General features: G+C 36.7%; 3 protein-coding genes across 10 annotated transcripts; 1 reads left to right on the top strand and 2 right to left on the bottom strand.

The window, feature by feature from the left end:
- Positions 1-698: 698 nt before the first annotated feature.
- On the top strand, positions 699-5368 carry LOC121265937. 5 transcript variants are annotated; one of them, XM_041169626.1, is made up of 5 exons: positions 699-1073; positions 1221-2549; positions 3307-3875; positions 3987-4053; positions 4153-5368. In XM_041169626.1, the coding sequence occupies exons 2-5, from the start codon at positions 2171-2173 to the stop codon at positions 4593-4595; spliced, it is 1458 nt and encodes a 485-aa protein (XP_041025560.1). In that variant the 5' UTR covers positions 699-1073; positions 1221-2170; the 3' UTR covers positions 4596-5368. The 5 variants fall into 5 exon arrangements, with proteins under 5 accessions (XP_041025560.1, XP_041025529.1, XP_041025534.1 ...); XM_041169595.1 differs by having other exon boundaries at positions 2128-2549; XM_041169600.1 differs by having other exon boundaries at positions 2132-2549.
- A 2182-nt stretch (positions 5369-7550) lies between these two features.
- Positions 7551-8778, bottom strand: LOC121234601. Its single transcript, XM_041130604.1, has one exon. It carries the CDS (start codon positions 8300-8302, stop codon positions 7739-7741), a length of 564 nt encoding a protein of 187 aa, XP_040986538.1. The 5' UTR covers positions 8303-8778; the 3' UTR covers positions 7551-7738.
- Positions 8779-13053: 4275 nt separating this feature from the next.
- LOC121234350 lies at positions 13054-18370 on the bottom strand. Of its 4 annotated transcripts, none has more exons than XM_041130274.1 (6): positions 18205-18370; positions 17800-17905; positions 17210-17248; positions 16903-17011; positions 14495-14810; positions 13054-13502 (listed from the first exon to the last, which is right to left on the bottom strand). In XM_041130274.1, exons 1-6 carry the CDS (start codon positions 18250-18252, stop codon positions 13308-13310), a joined length of 813 nt encoding a protein of 270 aa, XP_040986208.1. In that variant the 5' UTR covers positions 18253-18370; the 3' UTR covers positions 13054-13307. The 4 variants fall into 4 exon arrangements, with proteins under 4 accessions (XP_040986208.1, XP_040986201.1, XP_040986225.1 ...); XM_041130267.1 differs by having other exon boundaries at positions 17210-17254; XM_041130291.1 differs by having other exon boundaries at positions 13260-13502; positions 14495-14770; positions 17210-17254.
- Between the last annotated feature and the right edge of the window lie 8593 nt (positions 18371-26963).

Below are 26963 nucleotides of genomic sequence, written 5' to 3' on the forward strand. Positions count from 1 at the left end.
AGCTATGTATTAACTATCATAATTCATACACCTACTATTAAGAATTGACTATTGAATCCTAAGTTAGAAACATCATCAATATAATTGTAATTAATGATTTTGTTAATGACTTAAATAGATAATCCACATTGAAGAGATCACTTAATTCTAATTTTATTGTTTTATATAATTTTCATCATCTAATTAGTTTGTTAAGAAAAGGAAATAGAATAAAAAAACGTTTATAGGGGTAAATAGTTTATAGTCAAAAGTGTAAATATTGTGGATTTTGTTGTATAGATGGGCCAAAAGCACACGTTAGAAGTGATTTTTGGATTTCTATTATGTTTGACCCATTTTACACTAATCCAGACTGAATTAGACTTATTGGACCGATAGCTAACAGTTTGATCTGATTTATAGAGATAATATGTCCAGTCTCAATTTGAAAAAAAATGTGAATCGAAATTTTTGATCTAATCCAAAAATCTTGAATCGGATCGATTACACTCCTGATATTATCTCTTCGTAAAATTGCAGTAATCCTCATCTAAAAAATGATATTTGCTAACGTATAATTATTTTGAAAATATATATATATATATAAAAATTAATTTTTTAATAATACAACCCACTATTTCTAAAAAAAAATTAGGCGACGGTTGCGTATACTACTATTGTACGTTACTCGTCCTCACCCAGACGAAATTCCCCAAAAGCCCAAATGTGTCGATATTGATAAGGACGATCATTTTGTTAAAGGTTCTCTCCCCACGGGCCATGCGCTCCGGCTGTGGGAGTTTAGTTAGGGTTCCGCCATCCTATTGCCTTCCCCTACTTCACCCATGTTCATTCGAGTCGAACCATTCTGTCTCCCAAAAGTCCTCGTAAAGTTTGCCCTCTCTCTCTCTCTCTCTCTCTCTCTCTCTCTCTCGTGCTGATTTCTGATTCCCGTTTCCGAAATTTTGCTTTCTCGAAACATCAAAGCCATTTCCTCTCGCGTGTTCTTCCGTACTTCATTACGTCTTTTTTAGGAATCGGATACCCCAAGCTTCTCTTCTATTTGTAAATCTGTGGAACACTGTTCGTCTCAGGTGATTCTTTTAATCTTTGCTTTTCTTCTTTTAACTACTAAGCACTATGTTTGAAATCTTTGATGCAAATTATAATTAACCAGCGTTTTGGAGTAGGACAATTAAAATGTATGCACACAGCGATTTTAGGATTTTTCGTTGTCTCAGGGGGCTTGGATCAAACCGAGAGCATTTGCTTGTTAAGGGGGTTTTCGGTGGTATTGGAGCAACGCATGAATCGTTTTTGTTCAATTATATGAATCGAGAACATACTAAAGAAAGTGAATTGTAGTCGCTAGTGAATAGATTCAATTTGCATTGAACTTTGGATAATGTGAGTTATTGTCAGTTGCCAGTTGCGACTTTGGAAGTAACGAAGAAACCCTACTGTTAGGGTAATGATGAGGAACTTAAGCGTATTGTTGTAAAACTTGGGCTTATTTGGTCATCCGGTGTAAATTGTTTGGATCAGTTATAATTTACTTAGGATTTGAAGGGATGAGTGTACCAATTTGGACGGAGTGATGGAAGCAAATTGAGGCTGCATTGAAATTCATGTCGTAGAGTCAATTTAAATGATTTCATGAATGCCGCCATCTTGATTTTCTGTACTAACAAGTACGTAAAATTACTGTCATTTTGGAATTATGCCTCATTCTTAAAAATTGGTAAAATCCAATTTAACTGGTAATTTAATTGCCTTCCAGACACCGGAATGGGCCTTAGTAATTAGAATAAGAAAAACAGTTGGATTTTTGTTGTCGTATGTATGCCATAATATTAATATGTTTCTGCAAATGTAGATTTGAATTTGAAGGGTCGTAGTTATGCTTGGTCACAATGATTGCACCTATCTTTTGGGTTTTGCATATTTGCTTTTTGAAGAGAAAGTTCCTGATTCAGTATATGCCGATTAATATGCCTTGATGTACAAAGTAAGTTTACTATTTGAATATATTTATGCCAATCGTGTCATGTTTTACCATATATCAGAACCAGTAAGATTTGGAGGATTTAAAGTTGCTCTTCCCTTTAGAAAAAAGGTTTTCGTCTAATGATATTTACATGACATTAGTCAGCTCCAGCTGCAGCCAGTTGCTAGCTGGAAAAATATATCTATGGAGATTGATGTTCCTGATGAAAGTAATGAAAGTGCACCCTGGACAGAGGAAAATGGTTCTCTTATGAGGCCGGTTTCACCTGAAGAGTCCGGTGTTGGTTTGCCATATGCTCCTGTAAATTGGCCCAATCCAGGTGATATGTGGGGTTGGAGGGTGGGTAGGAGAGTTGCCACTACTGGTCATTATTTGGATAGGTACCTGTATCTTCCAAGGCGCCTTTACCATGTCAGATGCTCAATGAGTAGAAAGCATGCTTTTGCGAGCAAACTTTCTGTTGAACGATTTATCCGAACAGAATTCCCTGGTGCTGATGTTAATGCATTTTTTGCTTCGTTCAGCTGGAAGATCCCAGCAAAGAAGTCGGCATTAACAAATGGTCAGCTCTAATTGACCCAACTTTTTTCTTATTTTTTGTACTTGTTATTTATCCAAGCTTGAGATTTCTGGTTTCGTCTTGCCATACATTCTCTATCTATGTTCTTGGAAAAATTCAATTTAGTAGTTGATAGTTTAGTTTATTGTGATGATTTGGTGTCGATCTTTTGCTAATTGCATTTTAATGGCTACCAAACTACTTGCCAAACCTTAGAAAGTTTTTTTTCCCCTTTATTCCATTATGTCTGTGGTTGATCAACTTCGCACCTGTATATTAGATAAATTTGATCATCACATTTGGTGAATAGCTGTTCATGGAGTTCTTCCAATGAATTAGATAGCGAAACCGATGCAGAACTGTTCGATTTCCTTGTCTATTTGGTTTATTATTTTTTATTTTAATTTTCCTTCATTGGGGTAAGGGGTCTAGCATGGACTTTTGTTAAGTCTTCTTTACTTTGATAATGAACTTTTGTAAGGTGTCATTTGGGGTCTTTTCCTGATTAAGCATTCAGTTACATATGTTTTTTTAAACACAGATCTACCATTCTCTGTTATATGTTATTTGGGTTTTTTGGAACTTTGTTACCTGTAATTATGTGAAACTGAATTATTTTTCATCGGTGTCTATTCTTCAATGTTGCAACTGCATATTCAGAATGATGTCAAATACTATGAGTGGTATCGTACGAGTATGTATGACTGGGTTTCACACTGGAAATCTCTTTTTCTTGTCCAATAATGTTCCTCTGTTACAGGTCATGTAGAGGGGCTTAGTTTATCCACTGTACCTTTTGGCTGGATAGCAGAATATGACGAGTCTGGTTCCCAGACTAACAATGTGGGATGTAAGGCTGGGAATAAGATGTGCAACAGTATCTTGAAACAAGTGTACAATCCACCTTTAGCAGCCATGCAATGTGATCTTTGCTGCAGTGAACCCCGTTTCTGCCAGGATTGTTGTTGTATCTTATGTAGCAAGACTATTAATTTAGAATATGGAGGCTACAGTTACATTAAATGTGAAGCAGTGGTGGCTGAGGGTTATATATGTGGACATATTGCTCACATTGACTGCGCTCTTCGATGTTACATAGCTGGGACAGTAGGAGGAAGCATTGGGTTGGATGCCGAGTACTATTGCCGTCGTTGCGATGCAAGAACAAATCTTATATCACATGCTACTAGGCTTTTACAAATATGTGAATCTATTCATTCTCGGGATGACATAGAGAAGATTTTAAGTGTTGGTGTCTGCATTTTGCAAGGTTCACGGAAAACCAGTGCAAAGTGTTTGTTGCATCGTTTCGAATTGGCCATTCTGAAGGTACAAATGATATCTTTGAGGTTTTAGTTTTCTTGCTTTTGCAGTAGTTATCCTGGCCCAGTTTCGGGGTTTGTAAAACCTGCAGTCTGACATTTGATGTTTTTACATCAGCTCAAAAATGGGACTTCTGTTGAAGATATCTGGAAAGTGGAAGATAACTTCTTAATTATGTCTGCAGGTAACTTTTCACTTCTTAATTATGTCATCTACAGACGTTTGTTAAACCAACTCTCTCTCTCTCTCTCTCTAAGCCTTGGGCACTTCTGGTCACAAGCAGGTGCCTCACACCATGGAAATGCTGTCCCAACAGTTCCAAATAGCGAAGAAACTTATGATGTCACCAAGAGCTCAGAGCACACGTTTTCCATACATTTTGACCCTTGGGCAGAGTCTCTAAAGCTTGAAGATGAGATTGACCATGTCCTGCTGGAACTGAAAAATTCACAGGAATCAGAATATAAAATCGCAGAGGAAAGGCTTTATGCACAGAAGAATTATCTTCTCAGCTTATATCAGCAACTCGAGAATGAGAAGTCTGAACTGTCATGTCGCAAATCATCAGCTGACCCAGATAGCTTTCCGGGCTGTGTTTCGAATCGAGTACAGCAGATAGAACGGGAACTTGAGAAACTTAGGGATATGGGAAAAGTAGCCAATGGTTTTGGAAAGACGTCGAAAAGAATCCTTAAGGACCACTTTGGTTTAGAAACTGAGAACTGAACCTTTACTGCCTTACAGTTTAATCTGACAACTGTTCATCGGAGTTTGGTCTTGGACTCTGTTCATCCTTCAAACCCTTTTCTTCATAGCGACCTTGCATTGAATTAAAATGAAAGATACAAGAGAAAGGGGTGGAATCAAAAAATGGGCAGTGGATGTCAATTGCAAGTCCAAGTTATTTGGCCGATCAAAGGGCAAATTTTGAGTACCTATGGTTGGAGACGTATAATCTTATGACTTGTCTGAGGAGTCGGATAATGCAGCATTTCTGACAGAGTCTGCCGACTTGCCAATGAAAAATCTGGACACGCCACATCAAAGGGATGGAAATTTAGTTGTTGAAAGAAGTAGCTACCTTGATGTTAAATCAAACATTTGTGGATCGGTGGATAAACCTTGGAAGATACGTCGAAGGGATTGTGAAAGATTTACTGGGGTGTACATTGAAGGGTCACTTCGTTAGCCTTGTGATTTTTGTGTTCGTAACTTACATATATTGGAGCTGGTAACCGTTTTACTCAAGTAAACAGTTTATAGTGTAGGTTGAAGTGATTGTATACATAGTTGGGATTTTGCTTCAATCCTACAATGTATTTGAGGAACGGCTGCCTGTTCTTCGCAGCAATTCACCCATATTTCACCCATGATGGAGGAAAAAAAAACTTTACACATTTGTGCGGTTGGGCATTTGTTTGTGACTCTGGTTTGAGAAGACAAATTGGGCAATTGTGGCATAGGTTTAAGATGGGTAGGATTCCCTTAATCAGATCTCATTTCCAAGTCCCATGAAGGATATACTTGAACTGAAAATCTTTTGTGGAACCTTTTGAATGAGAGTGTAGACGAATCGGGAGCGCAAAAGCATAAAATTCGTGGCCACCGTCACTGGACGAGATGGACGCTATTCAAAGATTCTATACTCTATTTTATTCGTCTCGTAGGTGCTGGAATCTGTCATAAATTAATTTTAAACAAAAAAAGGTAAAGAAAAGAGTAATGATATACATCAATCACTATTCACTTTCACATCTCATTCCCATAACTTTTTAATAGGGTGTGAGGATGTTTTTCATAAGACGCTGGGATATAGGGTGGTGAATAGTAATCAATGAGAAAAAATTTTCAAACCACTACCTTGAAATAAAGACGTGTGACTTTTTTACTTGGTCAAAGTGGCCATCCATGTTCAGGAACAGAGTTCATCAGGGCATAATAGATTGTTTGAACCATGCCAATGTGAGCATATTACATAAACTAGCTGAGTAGTGACTGAATTCGTGAGAATTGAAAACAAAAGAAAAGATAACAAAAGGGGAGAAGTCTTGAAGTGTGGAAATTGCTGAATACAGCCTAGTGTCTAAATATCAAGTTTCCAAAAGGTAATGATGAGCAGGAGAGGACGATCTGTCGTGTTGTAATGTAATGTACTCAAGTGTCCATGAATCTGAACTCTCCCAAAGAAAAGGTTTGCACTTTGAGAGAAAATTTCAGGACCAGAATTTAAGCACATCATCTCATATGATTTCACTCCCTATGCTTGAACAAGAAACTGATTATGATGAAACTTTTCATGCCTAACTACTGCGTATCAGATAAACTTAGTTAATCTACAATCTCATTCTCAGCATAAATCTCTTCTGAAGAGCGTAAAGAATTCATCAATTGAACTTATTTCATCTACAAACAAAAAAGTAATTTCATCACAAAGAAAAACAGAGAAAAATGTTTATTGCTTTTGGAATAGTCAGAGAAAATGGTTCCTCACTCAAGCTGGTGAAAAGCAGGATTTGGGAGAAACATGATAATTTGATTAATATGTAACATGATAATTTGATCATAATATCGATGACAACTAAGAAGATGCGCTGGACCTGCTGGGAGAAGTCTTCAGATATGAAGAGCACAAAAAAAAAAGACATCAAAGTGTCTATCAACGGGTCAACTTGGAATTAAAAGGAAAGCAAAAGAAGAGCCTATAACTCCTCTAAGGATATGGAAAGATAAGAGGTCAAATGGCCTTGTAAGATAAGGTAAATTGTCACTTGCTGGTGAAATCTAGATATGCTACAAGACACATTTTAAATTTTCAAGAAATTTTATGCATCGACCACTATTCACTTTCACACACTACACCTATAGGTTTTCACACACTACACCTATAGGTTTTTTTTTTTTCCTCAGGGTATGGGATGTGATAGTGATTCAGTAAATAGTAGCTGATGAGAAAATTTTACAAATCATAAATTCATTAACCCGGAGGCAACATGCTTCACTTATCTCTATTTTTTTCGAGATGTTGATAATTTTTTTCAAAAAAAGAGTACCGTGGAGTAACAAAGGAACCATTATCGGCATAAAACATAGAATAATGGTTTAGCTTTACCATGTATCCTGATTAATGGAGCGAGTATTCTCACAGGTGGAATCCCAGAAGACCAGACATATTAAACAGCATAAATCTCCAGGAATAGGTCAAACGTTTAAGCCAGTATAAAAATCACTGGCCTAGGTGTTCCGACTAGACGGAAGTGTTCCAAACTATCACCAAGAAAATTTAGGAATGGAAAAAGATAAAAAAAGAAAAAGAAAAAAGAATTCTCTCAAAACATAAGATCCTCCTCTTCTTTGGGAATCCACGAGTGCAAATATGTTACTCAAGCAATTACCACTGTTTGACTAAGAATTCTCAACCTCAGAAACCCAAACAACACAAGACATGGCAGAATTTCGTTCTCTGCTCCATTCTTATACTAAGCAATCGCATAAAGGGCAAGAAAACACTAAAAAGAAGCAGAGACAGTGGAAAACCTTGAGGTCTTGTTTGTTCTAAAGCAAACGCACAAAGGAAATTCTGTGCCCCTTTAACAGACCTCTCTCTATACAAATCCTACAATATATATCAAGAACAATCCGATCTCCAAAAATCGTTAGTGAAAAAAGCATGCCAAAGCAAGATTAATACACTAAAAAGGAGGATTCGATGATCATCTCCCTTGGGATCATACTTATAGGATAAAGAGAAATCAACACTTCTTGATGCAAAGTAAACATAACAAAACCAGTCCCATCCCATACTAACTTGCAAACTAATAAATACCGAATTAAAAAAGCGCCAATAATTAAATAAAAAGTTCAAATCTTCATTACTGTACAAGCACAAGCCTACCTCCGATACCTCCTCTAAAGCCCCCACCATTCCCATCTCTCCAAAACTCCTCATCTCCACCACCACCACCACCAACACCCTTTTCCCCAGCACTCTCTACTCCCACGTCACCCTTGGGCACCGTCACGATAAGCTCTCCGTCGACAAAAACCGCGCTAGCCAAGTCGGGCCTGGTAGACTCAGGTAGCCGAAACCTCCACATATCGAGCTCAAGCTCGTCCAGGGACAGTTCGAGGGACCCACTTTCCCTCACCACAATCTTGGTCACCCCGGGATAGATTTCGACGGTGTGTGCCCTCACGTCGCTGATGTCGTTGTTCGTCTCGGCGATGAATCGGAAGCAATCGGGTTTCTCTTCGATTGAGACATCAGCGTCGGACCGAAAGGGGAGCTCGAGGACCCGGCTGAAGATGTGGGGCAAGCGCCTGAGCTTCTTGGAGGAGAGACCCAAAAGCGCCTGAGCCTCAGCAAAAGTATTTCTCGCATTCATTTCGTATTGAATGGTGATGTTGCGCTTCCTGGGCATCGGGTGGACCTTCATGTTTCTTCGGTCCTGGTGCTTCTTAAAAAATTTGTTGATGGTGGTGGTGGGAGAGAGAGCAACAAAGATTAATGCTACCTTTAGTAAAAAAATAAGATGCCTTTGTAAAAAAGGAAACCCAGTTTTGTATAGGTGTCAAAGACTCGATCAGATTGTGAGTTGAAGGTCAGGAAGAATCATAAAGCAATGGTGTGAACGAATTGGATTATGAGGTGGTTGTTTTGTCTCCAATTTTTTAGCTTTTCTACTTTCTTTTCCGTCTTTTGGTGGAGAACCCAAAGGGGTCTATAGAAATCGAAGTCTAAAACCTAAGACAGAACTTATTCTCTGAGTCTCAAAAAAAGGACAGGGAAATCCGAGGCAATGGAAAAGATAGTTGTTTTCTGGGCGGAAGAAAAAAACAATGGTTGTCGCTCGCAATGAAATGAAATTTCCTTTATGCAGAGTGGTATGGGCAATCAGGATCGGCTTCAGAGATAAAGAGGATGAGGGAACAAGCATAATCGCCCTCGACTTTCCGGGAAATTACAAGTCCCTTTTTTTTTTTTTTTTAATTTTTTTTTTTAATTCCAGAAAATTTAAGGATAGGCTTCGTGTGGGGAGGTACAGATGAGATGGGTGTGGAAGCAGCTAAGCACTTTCATAGACCACCTGATTTTCTCAATCAATTAAGTTGAAAACTATTTTTCCGATTAGCCAAATGAACATGAAATTAATAGATTAAGTCCCGTTTGAATAGTCAGATGAAATGAAATAATTTTAGATAAAAATTGAAAGTTAAATAAAATATTATTAGAATATTATTTTTTAATATTATTATTATTTTAAAATTTAAAAAAGTTTAATTATTTATTATATTTTGTGTAAGAATTTGAGAAAGTTATACTAATAAGATGAGATGAAACCGTTTCTATATCATGACCTAAAACTCATGAATATTTTTAGTTCTTAACTCATATTTGACTCGAATTCAAATTTATACAACTTATAATATTTAGAGTTAAAAATTTTTTTATTGCAACCTATAAATCTGATACCAATTCGATATGAATTTAAAAAATTATGGTTAAGAGTTAAACTCATTTAATTAAATAATTCGGATTATAATTGACTCATACAATTCATGAAACGTAGCATAAGAACGCAAATTCTCAACCTTGATCGGGCTATCTTGATAGTTATTATGTTATGATATTTCCAATTAATTAAGAACTAATTAACGGGCAAGTTATAGCCAAATCAAGAATAAAGAAAAGATGGTATATTAGGATAAATAGTTATGATGAAAATTTTTATGCACACACTGAGTTAAAATTATATATGTATGATCAAAGTAACATCAATCTCAACTAATAATATAATAAAACGTTAAGAATTAGCTATATATCTACTAAAAAAAAAAGTCTTGGTTCAAAAAAAAAAAAAAAAAAAAAAAAAAAAAAGCTCTCCAAATCTGAATCTTGTTGGAGGAGGAAGCCAGCTCCTCCTTCGCTCCTTTCTACCCCTCTTTCTCTATCTCCTTCCCTTATTTTTTAGTTTTTTTTTTTCTTCCTTCAAGGTCAAAAAAGTTATTTACAGTTTTTCTGTAATTATTAAGAGACGTGCAGCACATGAAGAAGATTCTAAGGCCACAAATCGTTTGGAGGATAGTGACGGTTTTGCAAAAATCACCGTGCATGGTCCTCACACGCCATCCCTTCTGATAGCTATCCTCACCATACGCGCCGGATCACCTGAATCGCCACCACTAGATCTTACAGATCTGACTTTTGTAGTTGAAAAGATACAAGTTTGTTGCCTTCACTCGCCATCAAAATTTACTAGAGTTAGTCCAAACTATAATTCGTCTATTAGACGGTTTGTCCATAGAGGTTGAGTTCTCTCTTTCTATGAAGGGTGAGGTTGAATCTCTGTTTAGGCAGAGTACTGTCTCTTAGACGTTTATTTGTAGAGAGTATCAACAGCAGTAAAGTCCAGACTAGTCCACTAAGATACTGGTTGAGCTCCAAATAGTTGATATGGAGATATCTCTGCATGTATCCGGTCATGGATGCAAGTTTTTCTTAATAAATGAATAAATGATGACATTTCTCTTCAAAAAAAAGAATTAGCTATATATCTATATATATAGTATGGTACTGAAGATGATGATCATGAAGGTGGTGGATGTTCGAAGGAAAATTGAAACTGTAAAACTACTGCTTAAAAATGCAATAAACTAGCTAATTAAGGAAATTAATTTTTTTTTATAGGAATTAAGGAAATTAATTAGATGATCATGTGATTGAAAAAAAGAGAGCATAATTTCATGCTATTGGCGATCTGATAATATTAATTATATATAATATATATATAGTTATTTTCCTTAAATTAAAAGATAAAAAAAGTAGGGATCAATCCAATATTAATAGACTGAAACGACCTGGTCTCTAAATTTCATGTATTCAGATTTCTGATAGATACTATATATTGATCAGTGTTTATAAATTAAATTCGTCTCCTGGAAAATGAAAATTCTGCCTTAATATTAATACGCGGTAATTTTCAAGCAATTAAGCTGAAACGCGCAAGAGGAAGGTTGCATGCAAGCTTCACCATGACTAGTGAGGAAGACGAGAGATGATCAGACGCTCGTTCGTGTACTGTTTGTATACTTGGATGGAAAGAGCGTATAAACTACATATAAAGTCATATTTTTCATGCTTTCCTTTCCAGTTTTAAATCGGCCATGCAATAATATCATCATCAATTTATTTATTGATTTTTTAATGTGGTCCGTGCATGTCTGTTGATCAATGGTTTTTATATGTCACAGATCACACGGTTTCTGTGAAAGAAATTACAACTTGATCAAGTGGAGAAAGAAATTTTTTAAAAAAGGAAAAGTGAGCATATATTAAAGAATATAAAATAAATAATAAAAATATCTCTTCTAGTTAAAATAAAAAAAATTGTTTATTCAAAAAATTTAACTAATGAAAAGATCAAGATTTTTTTATTTTATTTATATCATTATTAATAACACACTCACAATTTAATTAAATATTTTATGTAGGGCGGCTCTACAGCCATCGCTGGGCACTAGTGTATTTAATGTGTTGTTTTTTACATACATTTTTTTAACATTTTTATATATTTTAAAAAAATAAAAAAAAAAATTCACAACATCATTAAAAAATACTTCCTTAAAAATGAAGTAAAAAAAAAAAAATTAAAAAAAATTCCAGCTGGAAGACTAGTATTTTCCTTTAATATATTAGGCCACTTTATATGGATCTGACCTAAACCATAGTGAATATTAAAAATAAATATAAATGACTAAATCTAACAATATAGTTATCATAATGAGAATGATTAGATATATACTATGGTTACGCATCTATTTTATTTTAACATTATATTTTATAATATTTAAATCACTAACCTGCATCAGCATGCACGGATGGAGGAGGAGGTGGTGGTTAAATTAGTTTCTGACATATATTAATCTTGAACTTCTGTGATGATCATAATCAAGGATGTAGGTAGTTCATCATGTACTGTAGGGTTATTTTCAAAGACACACCCATTCGCAGTACCTTTCCAGGCAAAAGACAATTTTCTGATTTACGTACGTTTAGCTCCAAGTGAATTAAGAAAATGGCAAAGAAAGAATTAGCTAAAGAAAGAGAATAAATGAAAGATGCTTTCTTTTAATAAAGCCATATCTATGAAGTTGATGTATGGAAGTGAACCGATCGAAGAAAAAAAAGAAAAGAGACGAAAGGGTAACACAGTCGCAGCAAGCATTCAGAACGCGACGACAGGCAATGAAGTTGCCATGATCCTTCCTCGAAAAAGGATGAAAAGTCGTGCTTTTTCAGAGCCATTAAAAAATATAAAATCAAAAATATAAATAAAATCGAAGCGTGTGGTTTTTGTTTTGGTTTGTCGCTCTCTCATTTTTTTTCTGCAACGTATCACTATAGGACAGGATGTGTGAGTCTCAATCAAGAAGGGCCCCTTTAACTATGCACATATTATTGGCAAATAAATATGGAAAAAATTCTATATATCATACTAACATCTTACTTTTATTCTATTAAATACGATATGATATATTTATTATTATTAAATGATCTTTTATTATATATTTTTTTATTATTTAATAATGATAAATATGCTATATATCATTTAGTATGATCAAAATTAAATGAGAATGTGGTGAATCATTCATCCTAATCCAAATTTATCCTCAAGGACCATGACTAGGAATTATTATTATTATTATTTTTTGTTCATTGAAAACGTAGCAGCTTTTCTGGCCATATGTAATTATCTCTTTGGAATTTAAGTGTTAGCAAAGTCGCCATTCTTTATTGGCACAATAACTTAAATACGACCAACCAAATTAAATATAATTATAATTATAATATTCCTTATAAGTTGGTGTTATAAAATTCTGGGTTTAAAGTTTAAACCCAATCGGACTTGAAAGGCAAGGACAGATGGTAAAAACTACGTACCACAAAAACCCATCCTATCTATTCTTTTACCACCTAATAATAATAATAATAATAATAATAATAAAATACTGGAGCATGTATATGTTGGTACGTTACTGTTCAATCCAACAAAGCCTATCATATTAGGCTATTATTATTATTATTATCATCATCTTCTTTTTTTATTTTTTTGAGGGGCTCATATGGAACTTCCATTAAATCGGCAGTAGGCTCAAGTGTTCGGTGCTTGAAGCGGCCTTTCATTCCGCAGTCTTGATTTTGGCAGACTTTTATTAGCTTGAAATCTACAATTTCAGATAATACAAATAACCAATGGCCTTTTATCTATAAAAAACTAAAAAGCGAGGGACGTGACTGGGGAAAATAGTTATCAGACGAAATGGCCATAAATCCCCAACTTCAATACATTACTACATAAGTCACATTGCCACACTTCAAACTCTCAAACAGACCTTCTCATAATCACAATTAATAGTTTTTTTTTTTTTTTCTTCTCTTGATTATCCCATATGTTGAGGATTTATGGGGACATCCTGATGGCGCATTCGTCGCCTCCGGTGAGATCTCTTATGGCCACGAGTATGTGTCCCGGGGAGTATGCTTGAGGTATTAGGGAGACGAATCTCCTCCCTTAGAGCCAGATTACCGAAAACGCAATCAAAAGGATTCTCCATCAGATCAATTCCAGGGTTCCCCTATAACAAAAAAAAAAATAAAAAAAAAAGACAGATAAAAAAGAAAGTTATCTTAAAGAAATAAAAAGGAGTTCTAAATGCCAAGAAGAAAAACAAGTGTGAATTCCATTTCCATCAGAAGTTAAAATGTCCCTTCATATGTAAGCCAAAGGTGAAGTTATCACAATAAGGGCAATTGAGACCGTTGAATCTATCTTGAAAAAACGTATGGATAGACACAGAAAAGGAATCAATTATGGCCAGAATGGCAATGATCACCCGCTGAGAAAGCAGAAGTCAGGATGGTTTCTCCAAGGCACGAAGATAAATAGTACATTATTGACTACTGAAAAGAAAGATTTGTTCCTTATAAGACTACTGAAAAGAAAGATGACAGAAGTCAGGATAGTTTCTGTAGGAGGTAATGACAAATGGTGAATCACTTACTACTGATTAGCACGTGCATTTTTTTATTTTTTTTAAACTCAATACCACTGTTCGCACAATTTTTGGGAATGTTCATTGTAGAGTCTAGACCGCCATGCAGATAGATCCTTGCAGCTCTGTAAACAGTTAAAACGTATCTTTAGCAGAACCGGATACATTCAATGATGTAAATGCAATATAACTTCTTCGATATGTACAGTGTATTCCAGAAATAGCTGACGAAAATCAATTCCAACATAAACCGTTTTACTCAAATTTGAGTTGAGGTTGAATTGAGATGATAAAATATTATTAAAATATTATTTTTTAATATTATTATTATTTTGAAATTTGAAAAAGTTAAATTATTTATTATATTGTATTAGAATTTGAAAAAATTGTAATGATGAGTTGAGAGGAGTTAAGAATCCAAACAAAGCCTTAATGGACATAAGCAGGCACCAGAAGTTCAGTTGCACCATAGCTAAAACCATTTTTTGGCACTTCAATTGTTGGTTTCAAACAGAATCTCCATATAATATGTTGTTCATTCTCTGAAGATTAAAAAGATTAGCGAGTGTACTTACAGGAACTTCTTTGGACTCGGAATTAGTTCTTTTGCCGTCAGAGTCATTACGGGCGTCACTGTGCATTTTGTTGTAGGAATTCGTGTGGTTTTTGTGTGAGTCACCATTGTAGTTGCTGTTGGAGTCACTTTTGGAGTAGCTGGGAGAGTCACTCTCGTGTGCACTTTGACCACGAATAACATCATTAAAGAGAGTTCGATACCGCCACAGTAGTTTTGGCTGATCTGGGTTTGTATCATCAAAAACTTCTTCAGGAAAGAAATGCTTAGAGATAAGCTGCATTCTCCAAGGATCATGCCGGTACTTTGTTAATATTCTGTAATTTGAAATATATTTCGAAAGTAAAATAACAATGGAAGTCTAGGTTCATAAACATCATCATGCGAACGTAAACAGGCAAGGCAAAGAATGGAGTAGAGGCGAACTGGTTGCAACAAAAATAGATACAGGTTTGCTTGCATAGTATAAATACAACAAAGGATAATGCAACGTACATCAGTTCAATTTGGGGGAAAGTTGGGCAGACTATTTCAGTATTAATAGTCTAATGCACATTAAGGAAATGGACGATGCTGTAATGTGATGTAAACTGCAATGATCATATAAATATGGTTGTCTAATCACAACATTGTAACATGACAAACTATTACAAAAATGAGACTCGAAGAGCTAGGGGGAATACCATTTTTTTTTTTTTTAATGACGGAGGAACCACCCCATGGCAGAGCCCTAACGACTCACCAATGGAACCTAAATCCCTGGGAGACTAGCATAGCAACCAACCGCCATGGCTTCCCACTTAAATTGCAGTTTTTGATCCCAGGGGGAATCAAACCTGTTGCATGGGGCTCATGCATACAAGTTCGCCCTTACCACTTGGGCTCCCCACGGGTGGGTGGGAATACCATTTTAAAGAAGAGATTTCTTATATGCTTCCTAGAATCGTAGTATCGTGCATCTGTTAAAACAATCCTAACAAATAAAGATCGTTTTTTCTTGTATACTTCCTGTATCCTAGAGTAGTGCCCCTGGCTATTAATAGAACTGGTTTTACATATAAAAAATAATAACAAAGATCCACCATGCAGAAGAATCATTAAATTTCAAATATAAGGATGTCAATACTGGTAAAAACTCTCATGTATACCATTTTAGAACATTGATATCTCAAACTGTGGCAGAGAAAGCTCAGATAATCGGGATAATCCAGATGAAGTTAACTGGTCAAATCATAATTGAATCATGTGGACATTCACCAAACCACCTCAGTAACTGCTTGCGAGCCCGTCCACTACCAAAGTTACAGGCTACATATCTCCCCAGTTTTTATTTTTTTATTTTTATTATTAGTAAGTAAGAACTTTATCATCAAGAAAAGTAGGCATAACCAAGTACACAGGACATGTACAAAAGCAATGCCTATACATGATTGTCTAAAGATACAAGGAAATCATGAATGTTCATGCCATTAAAATCTATTACAATTGAACTATAAAAAACGTTCTAAGCTCGTCCATTGTCCATTCGCGATCCTCAAAACTCCCCCATTCCTCTCCCATCCATATGCACTACCAGAAACAAATTGGGACTATCTTCCACATAGCTGATATTTGAGAGTTACCAGGGATACCTCTCCAACTTGCCAATAAATGAACCACCCTTCATGGCATCATCCAATGTTTCACCTCCCTTGCAAAGATATCATTCCATAAGCTCATGGCAACTTCACAATGCAATAATAAGTGGTCCACGGAGTCCCCACTTTTCTTGCACATGTAGCACAAATCCAACACAATGATTTGGCGTTTCCTTAGATTATCTAAAGTGAGGATCTTCCCTAATGAAGCTGTCCATACAAAGAAAGAAGCTTTTAGGGGGCCTTAGTCTTCCATATGTTCTTCCATGGGAATGGATTTGTATTTTGTGTCGTAAGGGACTTGTAGAATGAATGAACAGTGAATCTCCCCTCAGTTAACTGGACTATTTGGAAGCACGTACAATTTATTTTTATAGGTTCAGATTTGAACCTAGGACCAATACCATCCCACCCCTAAGTGTTTACCAACTCAGCTAAGTCTCGCTAAGCAATTTGAAAACACTAGCTCTCCAAGTTTCCTACCAGCTCAGCTCAGCCCTGTGAAAGCCCATTTGTTTAAATCAAACAATTGGTTACACTCAATACTAATCTCAAAATGTCAATAAACTTCAGAACTTTCAGAAACTAGATAAATCGAAATTCTAAAATGAACTAAAATCCAAGCGATGTTGGCTAATGCTCAGTAACTACCTTCAAAGAGCAAACATGGTTGTTGGCATGCATATTTGTTGATGACAGAAAATCAATGTCAACCGGCACATTGCAGAAACTAGAAATTCACAACCTATTCAAATGGCATGAGGATACCTACATATTTGCCAACTCAAACTGCATTCGATCTCCAGTGTGTGCAAGAACACGATCAACACATGAATCAAGGTGCCGACCAAACCTCCACAACCCAAATAAAGCTGCAGCTCCTGGAAAAAAAAGGAAAGGTTTAATTAACAAAGGAAAGGGGGGAGGACATGTAGATTTCCGTAATATGAGTTTTTTTATTTTTTTTATAGGTAACCCAGAGGGGAAATTGGGTCAGAGAATGTTTCATCATCCTATTCAAACGTAATATGAGCATAACCGATGTTGATAACTTGTAAGAGCCAGAGGTTGATCCTTACCTACTGAAAGGCTGATTTGAGAAAGCAAATTCAGTCGCCCTGTTGCTGCCAGAAAGGGACAGATCACAGATGTTACCGAGCAATATTAGAAAAAAAAGCAAGAAAAGCAGTAACAACAACATCAATATGCTGAACATATAAAATTGTTAACCACACTTAGGCACAGAAATTAATTTCTCACATCTATCATGAAATAAAAGCAAAATTGTAGTCTTACGTGATCTACATTATTCAAAAAACCCATTCAAGTAAAAGGGACTAACATAAATTTCATGCTTCAAGAATCTGCTCCAACGATGCGCGAGGTTAATATACCAACAAAAGTTTCAAGCATGGCTTTTCCCATGGACATAGCATTACATAAAACAACAACGACAATCCACAACTAAACATTACAGAACTTTAAGTGGATAAACAAATGGTTCTACGAATAATTTGAAGTGAAAATCCGTGGATATAAACAGCCATCGGGTTTCCCTAACGATTTGCCGCACAAGGTTTTATACATCAACGATAAAATACAAGTAAACATTATCTCAAGCAGACGGAAAATATAACACGTGCAGCACCGGCGATTATAAACCACATACCTGAAAACGTAAGGCAGCCGGCAGCAAGAGCGTTAAACCTAAAAAACCGAGAGGCATCGGACTTGCAAGCTCGGAAAAAGTCTTCCTCTTCAGGCCTTATTTTCTCCTGATGAAACACACATTTTAGCCTATAATGCGATTTACGGAATTGACAAAATCTAAAGAGCTTAATCTGATCAATATTTCATATATGCTTGCACTACTCCGGGCAAGCTTTGTGATTAGCAGTTCCGAAACACTTTTTTCTTGCTCTGGTAGCCAACGGAAACAAGAAAAACACTTTCAATAAGCAAAACGAAAGCAATCCCAAACAGATAGAAGAAACAAGTAGCCACTGCTACAAGAGGAGAAACCTGAAGGGAGAAAAAGTAATAGCTAGGGTTTGGTGGGGTGAAGTAGAAGAACCTTTTTGGACCTGAGAGCTTGTTCGAGATCGTACAAGATTTCGCCCATTTTTTATGTTTCAGTCTTCAGTCTTTAGCTACAGCTGCTTTCAAAGGAAAAAGCACTTTCTCCGGCTCCAGACGAGAAAAATGGAAAGATGCTAGCGTCACTAGTTTGAGTACTAGTGGCTCGTTTAAGAAAAGCGTTTGTAAGTGATGGGCCAGGGCCCCATCTTCAATAAAGTGGATCAATAGATTCAAAGTAATGGACTATGCAGCCCGAACTTAGTTCAAAGGCATTAACTTTTAACAATGAAAAACTCTTAACTCAAGCCAATTTGTACATTGAGAAGTTGGCATGGACTGATTCAATAAAACCAATCGTTTTGATTTTAACTCAGGCAAGCACAATTTTAGGTGGGATTTGAAGTTAAACGAATCTCTTTGTTGCGCCTCTTCCCCGCATGTCCTCTCTCTTCTTTAGTAATCCTCTCTACGTACCTTCCATGTAAAAGCTGGATAGGTCATTTCTTTATGCATTCAACGGGTACTAATTAATGCAACCTCTTTAGTTTCCCATTTTATGATCAATGCTATTTCTGTTTGGTTCCTCAAAAAAAAAACCATGACTACAAAATTTTTCATTTTTTCATGCAGGCTAAAGAACTTGAAACTTCTATAAAAGAGGAGATAAAAAATCGATTAGAGTTGGAGAAAGAATTAGACGCAGAAAAGGAATAAATGAACGAAGTAATCATTGACATTGAAGAAAGCAAGTGCAGGCTAAGTTCATTATTAGAACTCCAAAAAGAGTTGTTCGAAAAGCTCCAGATTTCAACAATGGAGAAGTCACAAGCCAAGGTCCAACTCTAAAAGGTAGTGCTGACAAGGGCAGAGATGGTGAGAGATATTGAGGAGTTGCGGAGACAAAGATATGTGTTCAATAGGAGGATCGAATTCTACAGAGAAAAAGACGTCGTTGGAATGCTTTCAAAGCTTAATGAAGTGAGCTGTGGTTATAGAGAGTATAGTGCTGAGGAGATCAGATTAGCCACTGATAACTTTTTGGAGAGCAAGAGATTGAAATCTAGTGGGGATTGGACGAATGTGTATAGAGGGCGCTAACCCGCTTGTACCTAGAATAACTATTCTCTTATAGAAATCTGGTGGGGATTGGACGAATGTGTATAAAGGGCGCCAACTTGCTTGTGCATAGAAGAATTGTTCTCTTACAGAGAACATAGGGAAGAAGACCATCGCTATGTGTTCTTTTTGATGTGCAAGATCGTGTTTTCTTGATATTTCTATCGTCCGCTTCATTTAAGTTCTTTGAGATTCTATCGTGTTTTGCTCTTTTTTTCATTTTTTTTTTAATACAACTAACAACAACTTTAAAAGATTAATTGGTACGCGGGTTGGTGTGCCAGCCCGCTTGTACCTAGAAGAATTGTTTAACAATATGTATCCTATGATAAATTGGAGAATCATACTTTAAAATTATTAGTTCCCTTTTGGACTGGTCTATTCTATAAAAGGAGTTTATCGGACACCAATAATAAGATGACACTTCAGCATTGCATAAAGATGAAGCCTAAACCTGGTTGCACCATAGCAAGGGCATTTGGAGCAGTTACAGAAATCCCACTTGGAATGTAAAACCTTATGGTGGCTCCAACAAAATCCCTTCGACAGAAAACAGTTGCCACCTTGCCACATGCCGAAAGCCTTTGACCAGTGGAGGAGATTCATAATAGACCAGCGCACCCCACCGTATTGTCAAAACCCCTAGGAAAGTGGCCCCAGGCTACGCCTCGATACTGTCCTTGACATGCTAAGACAACCCCTTGACACTATCATTGATATGCCAAGACAGCCCCCTGACATGCCCAGTGACATGCCAAGGCAAGCCCTGGACATTGTCGCTAACATGCCAGGACAACCTCACTGACACACCCAAGGCAGCCCAGCAGGCATGCCACGACACCAGCCCTAACATGCCCTTGACAGCCCCCAGCATCCAGCAGGCATGCCATGACAGTAGATGCCCTTAACAACCCCTATCGCCTAACAGCCCTGCCATGACATGCCCTTGACAACCCTTAGCGCCCACAGCAGCATGCCAGTTAGGTTAGTGGCATGCCATCCAGCGCACAACTCCAGCCTATGCCTTGCAGGCGAGTTAATGGCATGCCCACCAGGATTTAGCGCATGACACCAGCCCATGCCTTGCAACATCAACGCCCAGGCCACCTGCCTGGGCCATGTCGAGCCAATGCATGGCACCTCGCCATGCCCACTAGTAGGCCAATGCATGGCACCATGCCATGCCCATTAGCAAGCCACGCACGACGCCAGGCCCTGCCCACTAGCAAGCCAATGCATGACACTATGCCATACCCATCAGCAGGCCAAGCAAGACACCATGCCATGCCCACCATCAGACATGAGCCAAACCAGCCCAACCGTGGGCCATGATGCACACTGGCCATCCATGAGCCATTGCATGTCACGGGCCACATTGGCCATGCAAGACCTTATTATTTTATTATCTTTATTTATTTTATTTAATTATATTTCTAGGGATATTGGAGATTTCCACTTCTTAATCTCTATAAAATAGAACCCTTAGTCATTTAGATTACATTTTTTGACAATTTCCCTAGAAGACGTTTACATTGTTTTTGAGATCATATTGTCGGTGCTTATGCACTTGGCTACTTGGGTGAAATTTGTGAATCCCAAGGAAATGACCATTACCTTGCAATTCGTAAATAGATGTGATTCATTTTATCCAATATATGAAGTTTCCTTTCAACTTTGTACAATTCGTGAATTGAAGTTGATTTGTTTATCATTGTGTTCATTCAAAATTCTTGAGTATTTATATATTTTACATCTTGTTCATCTATATTTTCTCGCATACATTCCATCTCCCCAAACACACCATATGCCCACAATTGTGCATTCCACACTTACCATATTCTGCTATAACCCTAAAACACCATTCTTCCAATTTCTTTAACTATAACCAAAAACCCTACTTGCCATATTAGGATTCCTAAACTTAGGAATCCTTATTTCCTTCCCATACCCAATTATTCCCATCCTTTGCAAACGGGTCATACTTCCTATATTGAGATCCTAAATTCTCGGAACTCTCTTATACTCTCTCATTCATCTAATCAATCAATATCCTTTGACCATAATCGAATCCATCCTCTCCTAAATTACCTCCAATAATTTAGGAACCATTCTTCCATCCAAACCCTAGCCTCACTTATCATTCAAACCTTAAAACACAACACAAGTAGCGCCAATCCTAAAAGCTCACATTTAAGCCGTGCCTCCTATCTCAAGCCTTTGAGATCATCATTTAGTTCACCTTTTTCATCATCATCATCATATATAATACCATCACTAAACACCAAACCTCTATTAACCTAAGGACCCATCATTGCTATTATTGATCAAAGAACAAACAGGAGGCTAAGACAATCGGTCATCACAAAGAGAACCCAGGTGAGGACAACATAGTGTTTAGGGACTAGACGAGGTCCCTAACACGTAGTCGCTAGCCCTATCGTAGCAGCTACCTTCCAGACCTACCACGCCGCACTGCCCATTCCTCTTTATTCATCAATTTCTTTTAGTTATTCAAAACTGTTTTATCAAAATGGTAGATTATATGCTCTATTTTCAAAACTGTTTATATCCCATTTCAAATTTTCAAATCCTTTGATACACAATTTTATCACTTTTAATGTTTTGTTTTAATGGAGCTATTGTTATTGGATGCGTGAGGGAAGAGAAATATGGAAATGAGGCCGGAGATGAAGATGAAAATGTATAGGGTGAGATTCTGTTCTCGAACATAGCTGTCAATGATGACTCCCATTTTTTTGCTTCTTCAGATTAAGGTGACTCCAAGAGAGAGAGAAGCTCAAAGGAGAGATAGAGATAGAGTTCACAACGTATAAAAATGGCATACCTTTTTATACGATGTCTCTGGTTTTATCTGTGAGCATTTGACGGAAGGAGATCTGAGTATTGATCTCAAGATTTGGATATTTTTGTACGTTGTGTTTGGTTTGTAGCGCTGCTATTTCGAATCCCATGCCGAAAATTTGGTTTCCTTGCAAATTCTCATCTCACCCCCAAACCTGGTTTAGGGCACAAGACAAAACATAAAACTCTCATATCATCTTATCTCATTATTACACATTTTTCAAATCTTATACAAAATATAATAAACAATTCAACTTTTTCAAATCTTAATTCAACTTTTTCAAATCCTAAAATAATAATAATATTCAAACATAATATTTTAAACTTTCAAACAAAACACAAAATTCTCACCTCAGCTCCCAAATCTGCAGGTATTAGGTTTGGTAGGTGAGATAAGATGAGAATTTATGAAAATTTTGTAAATAGTATTAAGATTTATGAATTGAGAATTTATGATGGATTTGAAAAGTTTGTGGATCCCATGATATATGTTTAGATGTAAAGATGAGATGAGATTTTTTATCTTTTTTGGGAAGGGAGATATGGTGGGCCCCATTTAATGGATTATATATTTGTATAATGATGAATATATATTTTAATTATTTTATTTATTTCAAATTTATGGATAAAAATTACCCAAATTACTTTAGTAGTGGAGAAAAATCTGAAAAAATAAAGAAAAAGTAATCTCCTAAGCATAAATAGAAAATTACACTATTTAAATAGAAAATTTGTTGATTTTATATTTTAATGTATAAATCATTAAAATATAAACAAAAAATAGCATAAATTACTAAATAATGTCCAAGAATTCGTTTGGACTTTATAATAATGTGTAAATAAATTTCGTACATAGTAAAGGAAAATTGAAAGAAGATTACGCTAGTAATTATGAAATTGTTTTCCGGCATAAATAGTTTTGAACATATTTGAAAAATAATGTATTATAATAATTTATTTTTATGAAATTATTCAGATATACAAAAACCTCTTCTTATTTATATTATAATTTACGCATTTCTATTCCAAAAAGAAGGCCCACAATTTCACAATATTTCTGAACAAATGATACTAATGCATTCTTTTTTAACATATGAAAAGATCCATAGATTGTGAATTGTCATAAAATATTACTAGATTTTAATATTTTGAAATATCAATAAGTAGTGCATGTTTTTCCCAAAAACTATACATGGTAATTTTTCAATTGGTTAATGTTAAATACACAATTCAGAAACATGCTTACATTTTTTTTAGAACAGCCGGAGGCCACATGTCCAATAGTGACATCGTCTCAATTTATTAATAGTCCTCACTTATGACGGAAGAATACCGTGGTAACAAGAACGACACTAGAGATTTACAAATAAGGCACTAAAACCATCTCTTGTGTCCAACCAAAGTAAAACAAACTAAACCACAAAAAAAAAAAAAAAAAAAAACTACAATCTAACATGAGGAAGACTAGCCTTGTCCAACCTAAGAATACCTATCAGGCTACAAGGCAAAGAACTTAAATCAACAAACGTATGATTATGACCTTCCTCTCCCCTTTGAGCGAGGAAATCCGTCACATTATTCCCTTCTTGAAATTGATGTTGAATTGTGAAATACACATCCCTCAATGAGACCAAGAGTTCCTCCCAATAATCCCATAAGTACCAAGCCGTGCACTTGCGAGAAGCTAGCCAAGAGACCACCAAACTGGAATCACTCTCAATAACAAATTGATTGAAGCCCAACTCTTTACATAAGGAAATACCATGAATTAAAGCCCTTAATTTAGCCTCATTGTTCGTACACTGCCTTAAAAAAGAAGAGAAAGCCCATTTGAAATTACCATGATGGTTGCGAATGATGCCACCTCCACCACACCTCCTCGGGTTGCCACGACAACTCCTATCTACATTCAGCTTGACCCATTCTATATCCGGTTTTTCCCAATAAACAAGTCTTGGTCTAGGCTGAACACGGCCAACACAAGAAATTTCAAGAGCCCGAAGTATACTCTCATCTCTATACGACAGAGGCCAATGTTTCACCACGAGAGATAAGATCTTCCATAGCCAAATTTTTACTGTCATCCAAACCTCCAATGTCGATTCATGTTTATTTTCCATTCGTGCCTGACATCTTCGCATCCAAAGACGCCATGTGATAATAGACGGAATGATTCCAAGCAAAATTCCCTTATGGCTCGATTTCTTTGCTAAGTTGAACCATTGCAAAATAGTCGCCCACCAAGACATCCCAGCCACATAATTCATCCCCAGATTGATGGCAGCCATCTTCCAAACTTCTTCTGCTATACTACTCGTACATAATACATGGTTTAAATCCTCAGAGTGACCTTGCATGTAGCAATCACACTAAGAAACCAGAGGTATTCCTAGTGCTTGTACCCGAGAGTCCAAAGATAACCCCTTAAAGTGAGCTTTCCACACACAGACAGAAACTTTCTTTTGGAAGGAGGTGGTGCCAAATCCAATCCAAGCCCATCTACTCAGTTCCTTTTATACGAATGACTTCCCACGTCAAGGCCGACGTAAATACTCCAGATCCTACTAGTTTCCATATGGTCATGTCTTCTCCAATCTTCCCAGCCACATTTCATGCAGCACTTCCTCTGCTTTTTCACTCCCGAGAAGCTCAACAAGGAAATTCTCATCCCATGTTCCATCTACCCAGACGTCCTTAATTTTTAATTCCACATGCACAATGTCCCGATTGGCAGCAAGAGGACCACTTGCCAACCATCGATCGAACCAAGACGAAGAGTTTCCCTCCCTCACTTTCAGTGTGACATTCTCTGCTACCTCAGGCATAACCTTCATAATAGACTTCCAGAAACGAGATGCTATCCGTCTAGCCTCAGCCATTAAAATGTGACCATGTTTTAAATATTTTGCTCGGAAAAACTGGGTCCAGTGGTTATCCACCGTTAGCAATCTCCACGCAAATTTCATGTGGAGCGATCTCTGCACTTCATGAAAGTTCCTCAGGCCAATACCCCATTCCTTATAAGGTTTACAAAGACGATTCCAAGCACACAATTTCATCCTTTGCTTTCCATTTGATTCTCCCCAGAAAAAAAATTGAGAGTAATGAGTTTAATTTATTAACCACCTTGAGCGGCACATTTAACACCGACGGAAGGTGTGTGGCCATACATGACAGAACATGTTTGAGGAGTGTAAGTCGACCACCTTGAGATAGCAAATTTAATTTCCAACCAACTACTTTTCTCCGAAATTTCTCAATAAGTGGCTCTGATTCCCTTGAAGTAAGCCTATCAGATACTAGAGGGACTCCCAAATAAGTGACTAGGAACTTGCTTCCATAAAACCAATTAATTGCATGAGATTACGACGCCAAACTTCTGGAAAATATTTTGAGAAGAAAAACGTCAACTTCTCTCTGTTGATTAATTGCCTTGACCATTTTTCGTATTCCTCCAATTTGACCTGCTTCAAAATTCTTGCATAGTAGACTAGACAAAACCTCCTCCATAATAATAAATAAATATGGGAAAAGCGAATCCCCCTGTTGTAGATCCCGAGACGGTTGGAAAAAACCTTTGTAAGTACCATTCATCATAATGGAGAACTACGGTGACTGAACACAGTCCCACACCATATTACAAACCTGCGCCGAAAACCCAAAGGAAGTTAAAACATTTCGCAAAAAATTCCAGTCCAAACGGTTGTAAGCTTTAGCCATATCAATCTTCACCATAATGTTTCCACCCTTTGTTTTCTTATTCATTGACTGAACTAATTCCTGCGCCAAAGTAATATTTTCAAAAATGATACGACCTGGAATAAAAGCTCATCGTTCAGGTGAGATCAACTAAGGTAAAAATGGCTTCATTCGATGCACGAGAACCTTAGAGAGAATTTTATACGTAACTGAGCAAAGGCTTATCAGACGAAACTTGTCAAAACTCTTGGAATCATCTACCTTCAGGATCAACACCAAAAAAGAAGCCGTGTAAAATCTAGGCAGTGTAGAACCTGAAAAGAAATCTTTAGTTGCATCGATGACATTGTCATTTATTAAATCCCAACAACATAGATAGAAACCCGAGCCAAAACCATCAGCTCCAGGTGAACTATCTTTCGGGAGAGACTTCAGTGCATCATAAATCTCAGCCTCAAACGGCGCCCTACTAAGAGCCACATTGTTATCCTCAAAGATCGAACACTGAATAAGTGAAGAAAGATCCACTTGTTCAACATTAGAATGAGTAGAAAGAAATTGCTGGAAATAATTTAAAGCCCCATTATGAACCTATTCCAGCAACTCCAAAATGATATCATTCTCAAGTTGCATGTAAGAAATGATCTTATTTTTCTTTCGTTGGTTAACCACCGTATGGAAAAATTTTGTATCCTAATCTCCTTATGTAAGCCACTTCTTTGTAGCCAATTGAGCAAGTCTGGTCTCTTCCCTTTATTCCCAGATATCCAATTCAAGTTTAGTAACCAAAAAATAAAATTTGACTTCATGATTGTGGCCACCTTGAAGATGACTCTCTAAAACCTCCAATCTCTCTTCTAACTCTTTAATATTTTGCCCACCATGCCTAAAGACTTGTTGATTCCAAGCTCAGAGCGCTATCTTTGTTTTCTTCAACTTTTCTGCTGAACGTAAAAGACCCATTGCCTGAGTAGGTTTCTTCTTATCGTCTTTCACACAAGTTTTAAAATCTGCATGAGTAGTCCACATATTTTGGAAGCGAAAAGGATGAGGACCATAGCTAACCACATGTTTTTT

This window comes from Juglans microcarpa x Juglans regia, chromosome 1D (assembly GCF_004785595.1).
Source record: "Juglans microcarpa x Juglans regia isolate MS1-56 chromosome 1D, Jm3101_v1.0, whole genome shotgun sequence".
Classification (NCBI taxonomy): domain Eukaryota; kingdom Viridiplantae; phylum Streptophyta; class Magnoliopsida; order Fagales; family Juglandaceae; genus Juglans; species Juglans microcarpa x Juglans regia.

Excerpts from the sequence above, each read along its gene's own strand:
- LOC121234350 (XM_041130267.1), bottom strand. The coding sequence starts at position 18,252 with ATGGGCGAAATCTTGTACGATCTCGAACAAGCTCTCAGGTCCAAAAAG. Across the intron at positions 17,906-18,204 it reads AAGCTCTCAGGTCCAAAAAG|GAGAAAATAAGGCCTGAAGA; the intron begins GTTCTTCTACTT and ends GTGTTTCATCAG. Across the intron at positions 17,012-17,209 it reads TCAAATCAGCCTTTCAGTAG|GAGCTGCAGCTTTATTTGGG; the intron begins GTAAGGATCAAC and ends TTTTTTTTCCAG.
- LOC121234601 (XM_041130604.1), bottom strand. The coding sequence starts at position 8,302 with ATGAAGGTCCACCCGATGCCCAGGAAGCGCAACATCACCATTCAATAC.
- LOC121265937 (XM_041169616.1), top strand. The coding sequence starts at position 2,171 with ATGGAGATTGATGTTCCTGATGAAAGTAATGAAAGTGCACCCTGGACA. Across the intron at positions 2,550-3,306 it reads GAAGTCGGCATTAACAAATG|GTCATGTAGAGGGGCTTAGT; the intron begins GTCAGCTCTAAT and ends CCTCTGTTACAG. Across the intron at positions 3,876-3,986 it reads TCGAATTGGCCATTCTGAAG|CTCAAAAATGGGACTTCTGT; the intron begins GTACAAATGATA and ends TTTTTACATCAG.